At 36.3% G+C, this 17726-nt stretch overlaps 1 protein-coding gene across 1 annotated transcript in view; it reads left to right on the top strand.

Moving 5' to 3' along the window:
• Positions 1–17726, top strand: part of LOC103717795 (probable D-2-hydroxyglutarate dehydrogenase, mitochondrial) — a 33817-nt gene that overhangs the window by 1313 nt on the left and 14778 nt on the right. The window contains 5 exon segments of the mRNA XM_039134555.1: positions 890–1233; positions 12262–12363; positions 14923–14970; positions 16452–16522; positions 17190–17308. Of these exon segments, the coding sequence (XP_038990483.1) occupies positions 890–1233; positions 12262–12363; positions 14923–14970; positions 16452–16522; positions 17190–17308 (684 nt within the window).

Genomic DNA, 17726 nt, shown 5'->3' with positions numbered 1-17726 from the left:
ACGCAACCATCTTGGTATTGGTACCAATTGAGATGGTTGGGATGTCTCGGTCCATGACCCCAGGTGTCCTGGGTCGTCCTGAGAACCATTTTCTCATCAGAATGATATAGAGTACTGGGATTCATGGGTACCATTAGTACATGAATCCTTACACAGCAGTGATGGCTGTAACATGGGGAGGTCCAAGCTAGTGCCACACTGGCAAGTTTTCGATGAGGTGTGTCGCATTTGAAGTACTCCGGATAATAGAGGGGGTGAAAACTCTGGCGGCTTACTTTATTAATGACTGGATTTTGAGTCTGAACATTGGTGGTAAAAGAAAAAGTGCATCAAAATATGCTGGTAATCTATGTTGACAATGAAAAATTCAAAAGATTTTTATCCAACTGTCAAGGACGAGCTAATGTTTCATAGTAGGCCTCCGAAGCTCCCTTGAAGATCTTTAAGTTTGCTGTATCATGTTACAATACATGCGAATGTCTTACTAGAGCATGAAACCAAGCATGCAGATTTAGGGTACACGTCCTATGTGCAAGACACCACTCTAAGGATCTTATATTTATATTGTGAAAATTGGTACAGTTTCATGCAAGGCTTGTGCCATGATGAAATAATGCATATGAATGTCTCCATTATTATTTGTTCGTATGGGCATACACATGTTACAAAATCTGTGCATATGTATATACAAATTGCATTGCATCAACAATAAGCTAAGTTTTTAACCTATCTCTGCATAAATATGCTCACTAAATAATCAGCAAAATTGCTATGGTTATACACATCTCTTTCTTGCTAAATAATGGAATCACCATTGGTGTAAGCAGCTGATGGATAATGCTGTCATGATTTTTTTTTTATTACTGCTTACTTTAGATACCATGCACAGGCTTATCTTATACACATGGTAAAGCTACAAGTATGTACAAACCACCATTAAAACTCTATCGGAAGCTGAATTCCCAGACATCATGTGATATAATGCAAGCTCGCTATAGTTTGGGAAGAACTTATGGAATCCATCAGAGATCATTTACGTCTGCGGCCATAAATATCCGGAGGAATCCATCATTCTCAAAATTAAATTCTGATGACATTTGCTACTTCAAGAGTATGTTAGGTGATAAAAATGTTGTTCAGGATGAAGATAGACTGTCAGCAGCAAATGTGGATTGGATGCGGAAATATAAAGGTTCAAGCCAGCTTTTGCTCTTACCTAGAAACACTGAAGAGGTAAGTGTTCTCAAGTATATTGAATTTATGTTAACTATTCATCATGATTGCTTGTTGATTTTCATGTAGTTCCTGCATAACAAAATTAATTTTGATATTAACTGAAAGAGTGGTCAATTATAGATAAACAAAAAGAGAAAACAGGATAAAAGACCTTCTTATAATTTTATATTATCAATCAGAAATAGGTCAAATTTAACCGGCCAGAATTATATGTTAAGTCCACATGATCCCATATTTATAGCTGTCTAAATAACTGGAAAAAAGGTGTCACAATTCTGAATGGATTCTTATTAATCAGTCATTCATTCTGTCATAGCTCTGTGTGGCTCGTAAGTACACTTCCATGTAGATGGTGCAATTTTTTATCAATATCAAGGCTTCTTCGTATGTTGATCATTTGCTTTAATCCTAAGACCTCATTTGAAAAAAACTTGTTGCCCAAGGTGACAAGCCAAGAGGGGGGGGGGGGGTGAATTGGTTTCTCTTAATTTAACTATCTTACTTATGTCAATTGATGAGTTAGTGGAATTAAACAAAGCACAATACAAACAATAAGAAGTATAGTGGTTCGGTGCTCTCCTAAGCACCTACGTCCACTCCCCAAGCGACCCCTTGGGAATTCACTATAATCCCGCAGATTACAGTTGGATTGTTTTCCGGGCTCACAATCCAAAAACCTTTATACTTTGGTTTTTCGGGTTCATCAAAAACCTATGTTGGTTTTACGGGCTCACCAACGAACCTATGTTGGTTTTCCGGGCTCACCAACGAACATTTACAATTGGTTTTACGGGTTCACCAATCAACCTATACCGTTGGTTTTGCGGGCTTACCAACTAACCTTTACAATGAGTTTAATAAACAAAGTAAGAAGATTTAAGCTCCTAGATGAGCAAATATAACAATATAATCTACAAAGAAGAGTTTAGAGAATAGTTATCGCTTGATGTGACTTCTCTCTTCTTTGTCAAGGATGCTTCACTCTTCAAGCGTGGATGGAGCTCATAATGACTCTTAGAATCTGCTCAACCACTTTCTTTTGACTCTTGAATGAAGCACTTGGATGAAGAAGATTAGGGCACTTTGTCTTTCTTGTGTACTCTTTGATATTTTGCAAAAAGGATGTTCTCTCTGATGAATAGTGCCACTTTAAATAGTTTCCTTCATCTATTGGACAAGCCCCAATGGTTAGAATTCAAAAACTAGCCGTTACTCACTGTTGGAAGGACAAAAAGTATTTCTGCAGAACTAGCCGTTATGCTTCTGCCCGTGTTTGGGTCGGCTCAACCTGTCCTTGGGTTGACCCAACTTTCACTTGGGTCGACTCAACCTTTCCTTGGGTCGACCCTCTCAGAACCACAGAAACTTGCAATTCAGTCTTCCTTCACTTGGGTCGACTCAACATTTCTTTGGGTCGACTCAAGGTTCAGTTGGGTCGACTCAACTTCCACTTGGGTCAACCCTCTCAGGGTTTCCAAAGAACCTTTTCTGTCATGTATTCTGTCATTGCCTTTGGGTCGACCCTCTCAGTGTTTGGGTTGACTCAAGCTTGGGTCGACTCAACTTCCTCTTGGGTCGACCCTCTCAGTGTTTCCAGAGAACTGTTTTCTTGAGTCTTTGAGAGGCTTGAGGTTTGGGTCGACTCATGCTTTCCTTGGGTTGACCCAACTACTGTTCATCCGTGCCATTTTTGTAGAAGTGTGCCAGATGCTTTCTTGATGTGCCGGGGTCGACCCAATCATCCTTGGGGTTGACTCAATCCACACTTTGCTGCAACTGAAGGTTAGATTCATCCAAATAAACAATGAAATGCAGTTATACAAATATACTGAGAGTAACAGACTTATAAATGAAGTATCGAATTAACTTGTAACATACTCTTGATTATTGCTTGTTAATCATCAAAATAACACTATCATCCTCAATCTCCCCCTTTTTGATGATTACAAAATATAGAGTATGAGCCTATTGATACTTATCTTAAAATCAGTTTTAAAAGGACTCAAGTTGCTGAATTTCAGCTTTTCAAATATGAGAGTGAAGTCTCCCCCTATTTCATCCAAATATTTTCCAATTTGACTTTTTGAATTGCTCCCCCTTTCTTTTATATTTCATTAAGGATGAAACTTCAAAAATTTGAGATAATGCATGAGTTTCAGATTATGTATCGAGGTGTGAAAGGTATGTGCCAAATTCTGAAATTCTATGTGCCAAATTCTGAAATTCAATAGAAATTTTAGATTTGATCATTTTCATTGTTACAAATTGCTCCCCCTTAAATGTATATGCTTTTCCATTATAATTTTCAATTTGTTTTACAACTTATTTCTCTTTCTTTACTTCTCTCCCTTTTTGTTATCATCAAATAGGTGCATGGGAAGAGACACAATAAATAACAAACATTTAAACTTCATTGATCAAAATAGGAACATTTTAGTACAATTAATGCCAAAAACAAAAACAAATACAATGTTCCTCAATCAAAGTTTAAAATACATGATCAACACAAAATACATATGAGAACTAGATACATATCCTAGGCTCTAAACAGAAATACTAATATCAGCCTAGGGAGTATCTAATGGCTGTGATCTAGTCCTTATCCTTCTAGTATAAGTGGCGAGGGGAGGTCGAGCCTGATGAGACTGAGTCTGGCGTGGAGCACGGTGAGCTGGATGACTCTGTGCCGAAATCTCTGACTCAGCTGCCTGTGGCACAGATGGTCCATGAGTCTCTCTCTCTCGCCGTAGAGCTCCTATCTGCTCTCTCAGATCACTGATCTCAGCAGACATGATATCTAGTCTGCTCGTCAGCCCATCAGTGATAGTCCTCGCCTGAGCTGACATAAGCTCAGTCATCCTACTCCAGAACTCATCTGTGTCTCCCGCAGGAACAAATGACGATGGTCCAGCCTCTGAAGGTGCAGTAGGATGATCCATATGCTCCTCATCCTCAGGGATAGGGTCTCCAATATCTGGTGCATCACCCTCTGGTGCATCACCCTGAATCCCTGCTCCATCACGAACATCACCCTCTTGGGTCCCATTTCTCCAAGATTGTGAAGTAATCTACTGTTTGGAGATGATTGGAGGAGATTGGAGAGTGGAGAATAGGGTTTTCGGAAGAGGACAAAGTGTAAACAGTGCCCTAGATAGCTCACGGGTCCCCCTTTTAACAGTGGGGTCCCGACGTTGGGTCAACTCAAGAATTTTCTTGGGTCGACTCAACGTTGGGTCGACCCGATTTTGGGTTGGGTCGACCCAAGTTCAGAAATTTTTCCTTTCTCTTTCTTTTCGCTTCTAAATTTTTTTTTCTTGCTTCCAATCCTTACAAATTTTTTCTGGGACAATGATACATGAGTAAGGAATCTATAGATGACAAGTTTGACTCATGTTTCATGGGTTTTTTAGAAATGGGAGGAATGTATCATGAGACTGCTTGCTCCCTTTTATATCTCTTCAATAAAAAGGATCACATATGCCTAATTCCCTCCTTAGCGTGCAGAATCTATCTTCACTCAAGGGTTTTATGAATATGTCAGCTAATTATTTTTCAGTGCATATATGCTCAATACATATGTTTCCATTCTGCACATGATCCCTAATAAAATGATATCTTATTTCTATGTGTTTGGCTTTAGAATGCTGAACCGGATTTTTAGTGAAGTTGATGGCACTAGTATTATCACACTTAATAGGAATGTTATCTAGCTTAACTCCATAGTCCTCTAGTTGTTGCTTAAGCCATAGTACTTGAGCACAACAACTGCCAGCAGCTATATATTCAGCTTCAGCTGTTGACAGTGCCACTGAATTCTGCTTTTTGCTAAACCATAATACTAAGTTGTTTCCTAAAAATTGACATGTTCCACTAGTGCTCTTCATATCTAATTTGCATCCAGCAAAATCAGCATCTGAGTATGCAAGCAAATCTAGACAGGAGTCTCTTGAGTACCGTAATCCTATGTTCGTAGTTCCTCTTAAATACCTAAAGATTCTTTTAACAGCACTTAAATGTGACTCCTTAGGATCTGATTGGTATTTAGCACATATTCCTACACTAAACACGATGTCTGGTCTACTAGCAGTAAGGTAGAGCAAGGATCCAATTAGTCCTCTATAAAGCTTAATATCAATACTCTTTTCTTTCTCATCTTTGTCTAGCTTACTAGTAGGATTCATTGGAGTGCCTACTCCCTTATGATTTTCATTCCCAAACTTCTTTAGTTTTCCTTTGTATACTTAGTTTGATGAATGAAGATACCTTCTTTAGTTTGTTTGATTTGTAATCCTAGAAAGAAACTTAGTTCTCCCATCAAACTCATTTCGAATTCTCCGTGCATTAAATCAGCAAATTCTTTGCAAAGAGTATCATTTGTGGCACCAAAGATTATGTCATCTACATATATTTGTACCACTAGTAGATTTTCGTTCTTTCTTTTGAGAAACAGTGTTTTATCTACATTGCCTCTACTAAAGTCATTATTTAGTAGAAATTTGCTTAATCGATCATACCAAGCCCTAGGTGCTTGCTTCAATCCATATAATGCCTTATGTAGTCTAAACACATGATTTGGCAATTCATGATTCTCAAAACCAGGAGGTTGCTCTACATATACTTCTTCCTCTATAAAACCGTTTAAGAATGCACTTTTTACATCCATTTGATACAATTTGAAATCCATGAAACATGCAAAAGTTAGAAGCAATCTAATAGTCTCTAATCTAGCTACAGGAGCAAATGTTTCATCAAAATCTATCCCTTCTTCTTAATTGTATCCCTTAGCTACAAGTCTAGCTTTATTTCTTATAACTAACCCATTTTCATCTAATTTATTTCTAAAGATCCATTTTGTTCCAATTACAGAGTTATGCTTTGGTCTTTCAGTTAATGTCCATACATTACTTCTTTTGAATTGATTTAATTCTTCTTGCATAGCATTTATCCAATTGGTATCTTTTTCAGCTTCTTCATAAGTCTTAGGTTCTAACTGTGAAACAAAAGCAAGATAATCATTTAAATTTCTAAGAGAGGATCGAGTTCTTATCCCTTGAGATGGATCACCAATGATTAAGTCTTTAGGGTGTCCATATGCATACCTCCATTTCCTTGGCAAGTTTTGAGATTGTGGTGGCACGCAATCATCTCCCTTATCTTGAATTGGCACGTCATCAATATTCAACTTTTCAAAGTTAATAATTCCTGTATCATCATCAAGAATATTTTCTTTCCTAGCAGACTCACTATCAGACTCATCAAATATAATATTAACTGACTCTTCGACTACAAGAGTTCTTTTATTGAATACTTCGTATGCCCTGCTAGATGTGGAGTATCCTAAGAAGATACCTTCATCTGACTTGGCATCAAATTTACTTAGATCCTCCTTGCCATTGTTTAAAATGAAACATCTACATCCAAATACTCTTAAGATATTTAGCAGTTGGTTTCTTATTCTTCCAAAGTTCATAAGGAGTTTTCTTGGTTATTGGTCGTATTAAAACCCGATTTAGAATATGGCAAGCAGTGCTTATAGCTTCAGCCCAAAAGTACTTTGGAAGATTTTACTCGTACAACATCGTGCGTGCCATTTCTGCCAATGTCCTGTTTTTCTTTCAACAACCCCATTTTGTTGAGGCGTTCTAGGTGCTGAAAATTGATGTGAGATACCATTTTTATTACAAAATTCTTCAAAGTGTTGATTTTCAAATTCAGTACCATGATCATTTCGAATTGCTACTAAGGTGAGCTTCTTTTCATTTATGATATTATTATAAAGTTTCAAGAATTCTGAAAATGCTTCATTCTTATGTGCCAAAAATGAAACTCATGTATATCTTGAAAGATCATCTACAATAACTAGTCCATACTTCTTCCCTCCTAGACTCGCAGTTCTAGTGGGTCCAAATAGATCCATGTGTATGAGTTCAAAAGGCCTAGTTGTTGATACTATATTCTTCGATTTGAAGGATGATTTAGTTTGTTTTCCTAATGAACATGGTCCACAGATTGTCCTTTTCAAAAATCAATTTTGGCACATCTTTTATTAATTCCTTCTTGACTAGTTTTGATATTAATTCCATACTAGCATGTCCTAGTCTATGATGCCAAAGCCAACTTGTTTGATTTTTCTTTTCTTCATTAGTAATTAAGCATAATCCATTTTTCTTGCCTAAATCATGAAGATCTACCATGTAAATATTTTTTTGCCTTTGTCCTACAAGTACAATGCTATTATCTTTAGGATTTGTGATTATGCATACTGATGCTTCAAATGTGACTTTAAACCCTTTATCACAAAATTGACTTATGCTAAGTAGGTTATGTTTCAAACCCTTAACTAATAAGACATTTTCTATGAAAGTAGATGGAGTAATGAAAATTTTACCCTTTCCAATGATATACCCTTTTCCCTTGTATCCATAGGTTACTACTCCACCCTTTTTAGATTTCAAGGTGACAAATTGATCTACGTCACTGGTCATGTGTCTTGAACAGCCGCTATCTAGATACCATCGTTTTTCCACTTTATTGGCTGCAAGACACCCCTGCAATAAAGATCAAGAAAGAGCTTTAGGTACCCAAACTATGTTGGGTCCTTTAGGGTTAGTACTTGATGTTCTTTTTGGAACCCAAACTTTCTTGAATTTAAGCTTATGATTATTACTCAATTTGTTTTGACTGGACTTTCTATAGTTACATTCATATGCTTTATGTCCTAATTTATTGCAGCAATGACAAGTAATATTTTCATTTTTAGCTTTTACAAAAACGTTCTTTAAGTATTTTTGTTTCCTATTTGTTTTATATCCTAATCCAGCCTTATCATATACAGCTTTTTGACTATCAAGAATCATATTTAATTTGGTAGAACTAAGTGTAAACTTATCTACTAAGGATTTATATTTTTCAGCATCTTCTTTTAACTTGACATTTTCAGCAATTAGATTCTTGGTTTCATTTGTGAGTTTCCTACTTAATGTTTCATAGTTATGAGATAGTTTTAACTTATCTTTGATAAGAGATTGATTTTCTTCTTTTAGAACTTTATTTTTATTGATTAGTTTTTTATGTTCTTCCATGAGTTCTAAAAATGCATCATGTAATTCATCAACAGTAAAATCACATTCAAGTTCAGAATCTACCTCATCGTCATTGGCCATATGACATATCTGGACCGTCTCTTGATGATCTTCCTCTTCCGAACTTGACTCCTCACTTTCACTCCATTCAGCCATGAAGTTCTTCTTTTTCAGTTTTCTTGCCATCCACTTTAATTCCGGGCAATCTATCTTATAATGCCCGAGTTTGTTACACTCATAACAAATAGGAGTTTCTTTTTTCTTTTCTTTGTCCTTACCCTTTTCTTTGCTTGAGCTACCTTTGAAGAAGGATTTCTTTTTATGAAATCTATTCTTACCTCTCATAAATTTTCTGAATTTTCTTCCAAGCATAGCCATTCCTTCTTCATCAAATTCATCATCATCATCTGAATCTTCCGACTCAGTTTGTTGTTTAGGGGTGGTAGACTTTAGGGCAATGGTCTTTCTTCTCTTGACCTCATCTTCTGAATTTTGCCTCATGGTCAACTCATGGGTCATGAGTGATCCTAGAAGTTCCTCTAATTGCAGTGTGTTGAGGTCCTTAGCTTCCTGAATTGCAGTTACCTTGGCCTCCCAAACTCTTGGTAGAGACCTGAGAATTTTTCGCACCAATTCAGAGTTAGTATAAGACTTTCCTAAACTCTTAAGCCCATTTATAATTTCAGTAAAACGAATAAACATATCAGTTATGGACTCAGTGGATTCCATTTTAAACAATTCATACTTATGTACTAGTATGTTTATTTTTGACTCCTTGACTTGATTAGTCCCTTCATGAGTGATCTCAAGTTTGTCCCAAATTTCTTTTGCAGAGATGCATGTAGATATTCTATTAAATTCACTTACATCTAATGAACAGTAAAGTACATTAATTGCTTTTGCATTTAATTGTGCTAATCTTCTATCACTTTCATTCCAATCCATTTCTGGTTTGGGTATGATAGTGCCCTCTATATTAAGTGTGGGTGTGTGAGGTCCTCTAGTAATAATGTACCATAATTCATAGTCTAAAGCTTGAATGAATATCCTCATCCTAGCTTTCCAGTATGTGTAATTTGTGCCATTAAATAGAGGAGGTCTATTTGTGGATTGCCCCTCACTCATAGAACATCCCACTTGGGTTGTCATGATCTTTAACTCTTGATTGTGAGATCAATAAGTACTATTGGAGCACCTTGCTCTGATACCACTTGTTGCCCAAGGTGACAAGCCAAGAGGGGGGGTGAATTGGTTTCTCTTAATTTTAACTATCTTACTTATGTCAATTGATGAGTTAGTGGAATTAAACAAAGCACAATACAAACAACAAGAAGTATAGTGGTTCGGTGCTCTCCTAAACACCTACGTCCACTCCCCAAGCGACCCCTTGGGAATTCACTATAATCCCGCGGATTACAGTTGGATTGTTTTCCGGGCTCACAATCCAAAAACCTTTACACTTTGGTTTTCCGGGTTCACCAAAAACCTATGTTGGTTTTACGGGCTCACCAACGAACCTATGTTGGTTTTCCGGGCTCACCAACGAACCTTTACAATTGGTTTTACGGGTTCACCAATCAACCTATACCGTTGGTTTTGCGGGCTTACCAACTAACCTTTACAATGAGTTTAATAAACAAAGTAAGAAGATTTAAGCTCCTAGATGAGCAAATATAACAATATAATATACAAAGAAGAGTTTAGAGAATAGTTATCGCTTGATGTGACTTCTCTCTTCTTTGTCAAGGATGCTTCACTCTTCAAGCGTGGATGGAGCTCATAATGACTCTTGGAATCTGCTCAACCACTTTCTTTTGACTCTTGAATGAAGCACTTGGATGAAGAAGATTAGGGCACTTTGTCTTTCTTGTGTACTCTTTGATATTTTGCAAAAAGGATGTTCTCTCTGATGAATAGTGCCACTTTAAATAGTTTCCTTCATCTATTGGACAAGCCCCAATGGTTAGAATTCAAAAACTAGCCGTTACTCACTGTTGGAAGGACAAAAAGTACTTCTGCAGAACTAGCCGTTATGCTTCTGCCTGTGTTTGGGTCGGCTCAACCTGTCCTTGCGTCGACCCAACTTTCACTTGGGTCGACTCAACCTTTCCTTGGGTCGACCCTCTCAGAACCACAGAAACTTGCAATTCAGCCTTCCTTCACTTGGGTCGACTCAACATTTCTTTGGGTCGACTCAAGGTTCAGTTGGGTCGACTCAACTTCCACTTGGGTCGACCCTCTCAGGGTTTCCAGAGAACCTTTTCTGTCATGTATTCTGTCATTGCCTTTGGGTCGACCCTCTCAGTGTTTGGGTCGACTCAAGCTTGGGTCGACTCAACTTCCTCTTGGGTCGACCCTCTCAGTGTTTTCAGAGAACTGTTTTCTTGAGTCTTTGAGAGGCTTGAGGTTTGGGTCGACTCATGCTTTTCTTGGGTCGACCCAACTACTGTTCATCCGTGCCATTTTTGCAAAAGTGTGCCAGATGCTTTCTTGATGTGTCGGGGTCGACCCAATCATCCTTGGGGTCGACTCAATCCACACTTTGCTGCAACTCAAGGTTAGATTCATCCAAATAAACAATGAAATGCATTTATACAAATATACTGAGAGTAACAGACTTATAAATGAAGTATCGAATTAACTTGTAACATACTCTTGATTATTGCTTGTTAATAATCAAAATAACACTATCATCCTCAAAACTTAATAGTAATTTTCACCAGATTTCTCCCACAACTTTCATGCCAATTGGCTTACTTGTGAACGATGCCTTACCCTTATGTCTCCAGTTTTGCTTCTTTAGATTCCAAACTACAAAATCAAATACTTCTACCTACAATGCTACATATCCAACCTGCTTCCTAAGTGCTTCTTATCTTAAATTTCTTTGAGAGATTCACTTCTTACAGCTGCACCTGAATCTGCTCCTGCTTCCGCACCCTTCCCAATTCGGTAGCTGAGTTCTAAAGTTAATGGTGATTTAGGCTCTAGATGTGTTGGGAACTTGGGATTCTTGCTTGATTCTACACATCTTTGATTCAGGCCTTGCATTGGTCCTATTAAAATGTTGTAAAGATTTTGAATATTTTACTCTGAAAGCCCCTTGACAATCCCAGTAGTGGCATGTGTCTCCTCTGGATATGGTTTTTCCTAATCTATTAATATATGTTAGTATTAGTGCTCTCAGCAGCATTCAATATAATGGCATGCTTGCCTGATGATGGCTGTGTCTTCCAGAATAGGGTCTCGGAACTTTCAAGATGGTCTCAATCCAATGGTCTCCGACTTTTGAAAATGTATGTGCAAGTGTCCAATATAACATACATCTCATTACATCACAAATAATATTTATACAATTAAAAAGAATCACGTCCAATGAGCAATAATATACCGCACCAAGGATGCGATATTCATCAACTTGATACTTAATTATGTACATACAATGAACGGAAGATAAATGTCAGCATAGCATGCTTATCATGTCCGCACTGCAATGAAGTACATTACAATAGGCTACCATCCTACTTTCACAATAATAACGAGGATATCATCTAAAATAATTGTTCTTTGTTTCACATATGCCTTGATATCATTTTAAAATCTCTGTATAGTACATTCTTTATTTGTACCTTTTGAAGCTCCAGTAGTAGTATTTTGAAGAAATGATTTACTCATACATCTATGGTAATCCATTTTTCTTTGATTACAAACTCTGAGAACCATATTAAATATCTTGTAAGATTTTTTCATGCAACAATTTCTTAACTTTGCTTTCTGGCATTTGGATTATTGTACCTGTAATATTTGTTTTCTTGTTTGCATTTGTGACTACCAGCGCAATTCAGATTTGTGATTTTGTTCTTCGACCATAGACAATTGATGATATTTGGGAGCAAAGTGTAATGGTTCAGTTTTGTCTTCTTATATATCCTTTATTTCCCAGGTGTCTAAGATTCTTCACTATTGCAACTCCAGACGTTTGGCCATTGTCCCCCAAGGTGGAAACACAGGTCTAGTAGGAGGAAGTGTTCCGGTTTATGATGAGGTAACATTGTTGTAGTTTATTTGTTTTTCATTGGATATGTAATGCTTCTTAGCTATCACCCACAAGCAGGATACCTTTGGTTTGCTTTGGATGGATGAAAAAGAACTTTCTTCTTTTTTCTTAAATAGAGAAAATCTACCCTCCGCAGTTCTTTTTCCTAGGGTCCATTTCAAGTAAATAGGTCAACGTTGAGATTTGGGGTGTCATCATAAACTCTCTTTACTTGTCTATAACAAGATAGAATCTTGATGATTGCTCTATATTCCTATATCGCCATCCCCAAAGTAGTAAATAATGATGCATTTTTGTTATTTTTCTCTTCTTTCATATTATAAGGAATAGTGCGCAATCAAGTTCCTGATTATCATCCATCAACTCGAAGATGCCACTTGCTGAACCTCTCTCTGCACTTATCAGAGTCAAAATTTGTCTGTTTGTTGAGGTGTCAGCCAGTACTACAAAAACTGATTGAAGATCCTAAGGAGATCTTAAGTTCTTTGTTATCAACTAAATTCTAACTATTTCCCCATTGCAGCCTATTGTGGTGCTCCTTTCTGTGTCACAACTTGATGAATTTCATAAGTTTTTGAAGACTGGAAACTGTTTTATATCATCCTGTTAACTCTGGTGAATATTATATTTAAATGCCATACCATGTTCAGAATTATCCAACACTTTAACTTTTATGTCGTTGAAATTTTTGAACTTTTCTGCCATGCAAACTGTCAGGTATATGATTCCGTTCAATTAATTTGTTTTCTGAAAGCTTTGCAGCTTCCATTCTGTTGTTCATATCCCCGGGTGGATTTTAACACTGCCATAATGTATGCCTTTCAAACATCATCTGGTCGATTTGTTAATCAAAACCTAAGTAATATTTAATCAATTTCATGTCAAATCAATTCAACAATTCTTTTGTAAAAATGAAGTTTGAAACTGTAATATGTGAATTTGAATCATCTTGAACGAACCATACAAAACAAGATAAGGTAGGTACTCTGATTGAATAGATTGAGTTGAACTAGGATCCTACTGGTCAGATTTGAGCCAAGATCCTATTGGTGTAAAATGCACGATGAATCTACAATTGAGATCCATTTTGTTATTCATGAACTATGATGTATCAGTTATCTCATTCAAAAATCAAATGCTATGTTGATTTCTTACCATACTAAGTGGTTGCAAATGAACATTTCTCAGTGGTAGGACAAGATGATTTTATTTGCTTGTGGTTCAGAAGTAACCAGAGCTATTAATCAATAATCCATGTTTATTTTAAGTCAGTATGCAGTTTTGGGCACTTTGAGTGTTGTAGATCATGATAACAAAATGGATTCTCAGATCTCAACTTAGATGAGTTGTCTTGTAGTACCGGTTGGTACTGATGTGTACTGACCATACCGGTGCTGAACCAGAATGCGGCACAAGGGATGTACCGAGTGTCGGTATGCCAAACAGCCCTCCGTACTAGGCATACCTACATAGTAATAGAATGGTACTGATACGGGATCCGGTACCAAGGTGACGAATCTTGATCCTATATTCTGTGTTGATACGATTTGTTAGAAATTGTGAATATTTGCGGTAAGAATAGAGCTTCGCTCTCTTTTGATGTATGTGTAGGGTTATAAACTTAAAATACACATTGGATATATTAGGTGTCTTAGCACATAGCAATGATGATCAACACACCTTTTATCACTGTCCATATGAATGGAAAAAGCCAATCGGTATATTGTTCATTTGATTGGTGCGTTAACAATTGGCATTATGTTTTTTGAGATGCCTTGGTTCCAACTTGGATACACTTTGTCTTTTCTTATTTCACTTGGATGAGTCTAAAGGTTGTATTGATAATTTAAGCACTATGTGGAAATACTCCCAAATCCCGATAGTCCTTTTGAGTCCTATAAGCCAACCCTACCTATATCTGTTTTGTTTTTTTTAATAACTAAGTTTTTCTGTACTTTATTAGCCTGCATAAATCACGTAGTCTAGTTCAGCAATACCGGGCATTGTGAACTGAATCTATGGAGGTTTCGTGTACCATTAAGATTGCATTACTATACTCATTGTGAGAGTAGCTATAATATGAACGAACTTTGTAAGCACTGGTATATTAGAGTATTCGATTATGGTTGTTACTTGTATATACTACTTTTTTTATGTGTTACAGAACTTACCATAATCATTATGCATTTTCTTAAAACAAGGCATTTTAACCTTTATATATGAGTCTATTTTATAACATGTTCATGTGTGTGTATGCATGTGTGTAGGTAGAGGTAGGCATGGATGTGGGCATGTGGTGTGGTGGTGTGCACGTGTATATGTTTACACAAAAATTATAAAAGTGGCTATTAACCTAGGAAAAATTCAATATTTAGCTATTTGCTACTGAATGTATCTTTTCATGATTTTTAACCAAAGATGTAAAAGATGTAAGATATCAACTTGAATTTTTCCTTTCCCTTTTGTTTTTGAAGAACATTTCGAATTTTCTTATGAAAAATTTTTATTTTCTGTTAATCCAACATCATAGAGTAATTTACTTTGCAGGTTATCATAAGTCTTGCTTCAATGGACAAGATAATTTCCCTCGACAAGGTAGGTATATATATATGTTTCTGAATAAATCCCTTACAAAGAAAACCTGTTTCATTGTGCATTCCCACATATATTCTCCATTGACTTGTCTTTTTGGTACGGTTTTTATTCTTTTAGTATTCTGGACTTGATGTGTGTCTAAGAAGTTTGTAGATTGTTATCTAAATGGATATTAGCATGATTCTAAAGATAAATGCTTGTTTGTATCAAAGGTATTGTATCAGTAGTTTTATTTGGCTCTAAGTAGCTTAAATTGGGATAAGTGTGGTAGGAAGTTAAAATAGTTGAAACATCTAATTATCTACATAATTTTAAATTCAAAATAGCTTAACTGCTAACATAGTGGTTTCTTCACCTTTTTTTTTTTTGCTGAGTGCATTTGGCAACTGCATTATCAGAAGTGCATGGTTTGTGGATTTCCAATATGGCAAAAACACGCACATCATCAAACTTTATATGAACTAAGGTTGGCCTTGACAAAACATGGTGATGATATGTTGTGCTTTACTAAATGTTTGATGATCAATGCTAGTAATTTTATCTGAAAGCAATGCTAGAGTGGGTATAATGGCCCAAATAGATGATTTTTGTTTAATATATTCTCTCCATTTGGTTCTGGATGATATGTCACTGAAATAATCATGTACATTACATTTAACACTGTAATAACACAAGAATTGCAATTTGGAAAATCTTTTGGTCAATATCTTAAATAAGACTAGCAATGTGCTGAAGATATCATTTAGAATCTATAGGTGCCAGGCGCTACTCAATGGAATTTTCATCAGAATCTTAAATCTGACAATCACAGAACAAAGCCCTATGAAGGAGCTAAGATGGATATTAATGCTATGTGCTGTTGAAAAGGCAGCTTGAAGGAGGAAATTATAGATGCATCATTGCTAGGAGTGACATATAATTGATGCAGGGGCAGGATTATATTACCATCAAAGAGCTACGTGACATTTTCTCATACCTATGCTTTGTAGTTTCCTGAAGCCAACAGCAAAAATTGCACTCCGAGAATAGGCATCCAATGCTATTTTAGGACATCAGGGAGAATGCCGTGAGTGGCATGCAAAATGGAGAGGTTGCTGATGATCGGGAGGCTGCTCATAGACCACTTCTGAGAGTTCATGGATGATGACTTTATAGGTTAAGGAAAGCAAGAATCATGAGTGCTCTTTGGGGATGGATTATTGTATGCTGTGTCCCTTGGATTCTTTTAAGGGTGTCCTTTTTAATTATTTCCCTCTGACTTTGTTTCTGCCGTTGTTGGCAAGTCAGTTTGTGCTTTCTTGCAATCTGGGAATCTCTCTGTTTCACCACTCAACATTCTTCCTTCAGTGTATGAACTAGTTGTTATCGTATAGTAGAAAACCACCTGATTTCCTATTATAAAATTTCTCATGGTAGCAGTTTAGCCAAAGTCAACATTATGCTATCTTTCTGAAGAAACAACCTGGCCATGTTGTTTTCAGGTCAATGGTATTCTAATATGTGAAGCTGGATGTATACTGGAGAACCTAAATTCATTCTTAGCAAATGAAGGGTAAGAACTTATTATCTGTAATTTGAAATTGTTTGGCAGACACGCACAGAGCACTGTTTGAAGAGTCATAGTTGCAAATGGGGCATAATTACTGCAAAAAGATGCAATAATAATCCCTCTTGTCCTCCATTATTTTATTTTCAGAGTATAAGGCCATGATTTTCATGTGTATTGTCTTAAGTATTTATACACAGATTGACTATTGCCTTAAAGAAAAAGAGAGAGAAACTCACATTGGAATATAGTAGAAGATATTATATTTGGGCTCAAATTCTTCTTCTAACATTTTATCCCTATTCTCTCACCATGTGCATGTGTAACATAATTTTGAAATTTTGGCATGGAAAATGTTTACAAAAATATGTATTATCTATTTTTTTGTCAGTCTTATGTCTTTGCCATCTACTACTGCAATTTTTCTATGATACCTTCCATTGTCTCAACTAAATGAGATTGTCAACAGTGCCTGTGTTTAATGCAAGATAGAGTTGCTTTTTAAGCATTGTTTTGTAGCAGGACATCAGATTGGAGATAGCAACTATAAACCTATTATTCTCTTAAAACCATGGAACTTCTATAAATATTATTAATGTTTTGACTGAAATACCAAAACTAGCCTTGAAGCATTTGCAGATTCACAATTCTCCCATTATTTTCTTTTCCCTAGATTTATCATGCCACTTGACTTGGGGGCAAAAGGAAGTTGTCAAATTGGTGGAAATGTTTCAACCAATGCCGGCGGTTTACACTTTATACGCTATGGATCACTTCATGGGAACATTCTTGGTGAGCATAATATCACAATTTTATGTCTGTCGGGGGAGAGGAGTTTTAAGCTAATACATCTGCTAGTTCACATACTGTCTTTAGTTGGTTCCTTCATCAGTATCCCATATCACTATATTATAGCTGATATTTGTTTGTTTCTTTTTTTTTATGCTGGGCTTGTGATTAAAGCACTGTGCTAGTCATATCTTGTGTCATTTTTTTCATCTCCTGTTTATCTGACTGCCTTTAAATTTGTTTTTTTAATTCTTTTCCCACACATTATTGCTTCAAAACTATATTTAATTTATGTACTTGTTCTCTTTTATCGCTTATAAGGACTATTAGGTGATTCAAAATAAATAGACAACATATCTAGGTTACTCAAAAGTTAAATTCGTTAAAAGCAACAAATCTTCACAGGGAAAAGAAAGAATTA

This window comes from Phoenix dactylifera, chromosome 16 (genome assembly GCF_009389715.1).
Source record: "Phoenix dactylifera cultivar Barhee BC4 chromosome 16, palm_55x_up_171113_PBpolish2nd_filt_p, whole genome shotgun sequence".
Taxonomy (NCBI): domain Eukaryota; kingdom Viridiplantae; phylum Streptophyta; class Magnoliopsida; order Arecales; family Arecaceae; genus Phoenix; species Phoenix dactylifera.
This window is presented reverse-complemented; position numbering and strand designations above follow the sequence as displayed.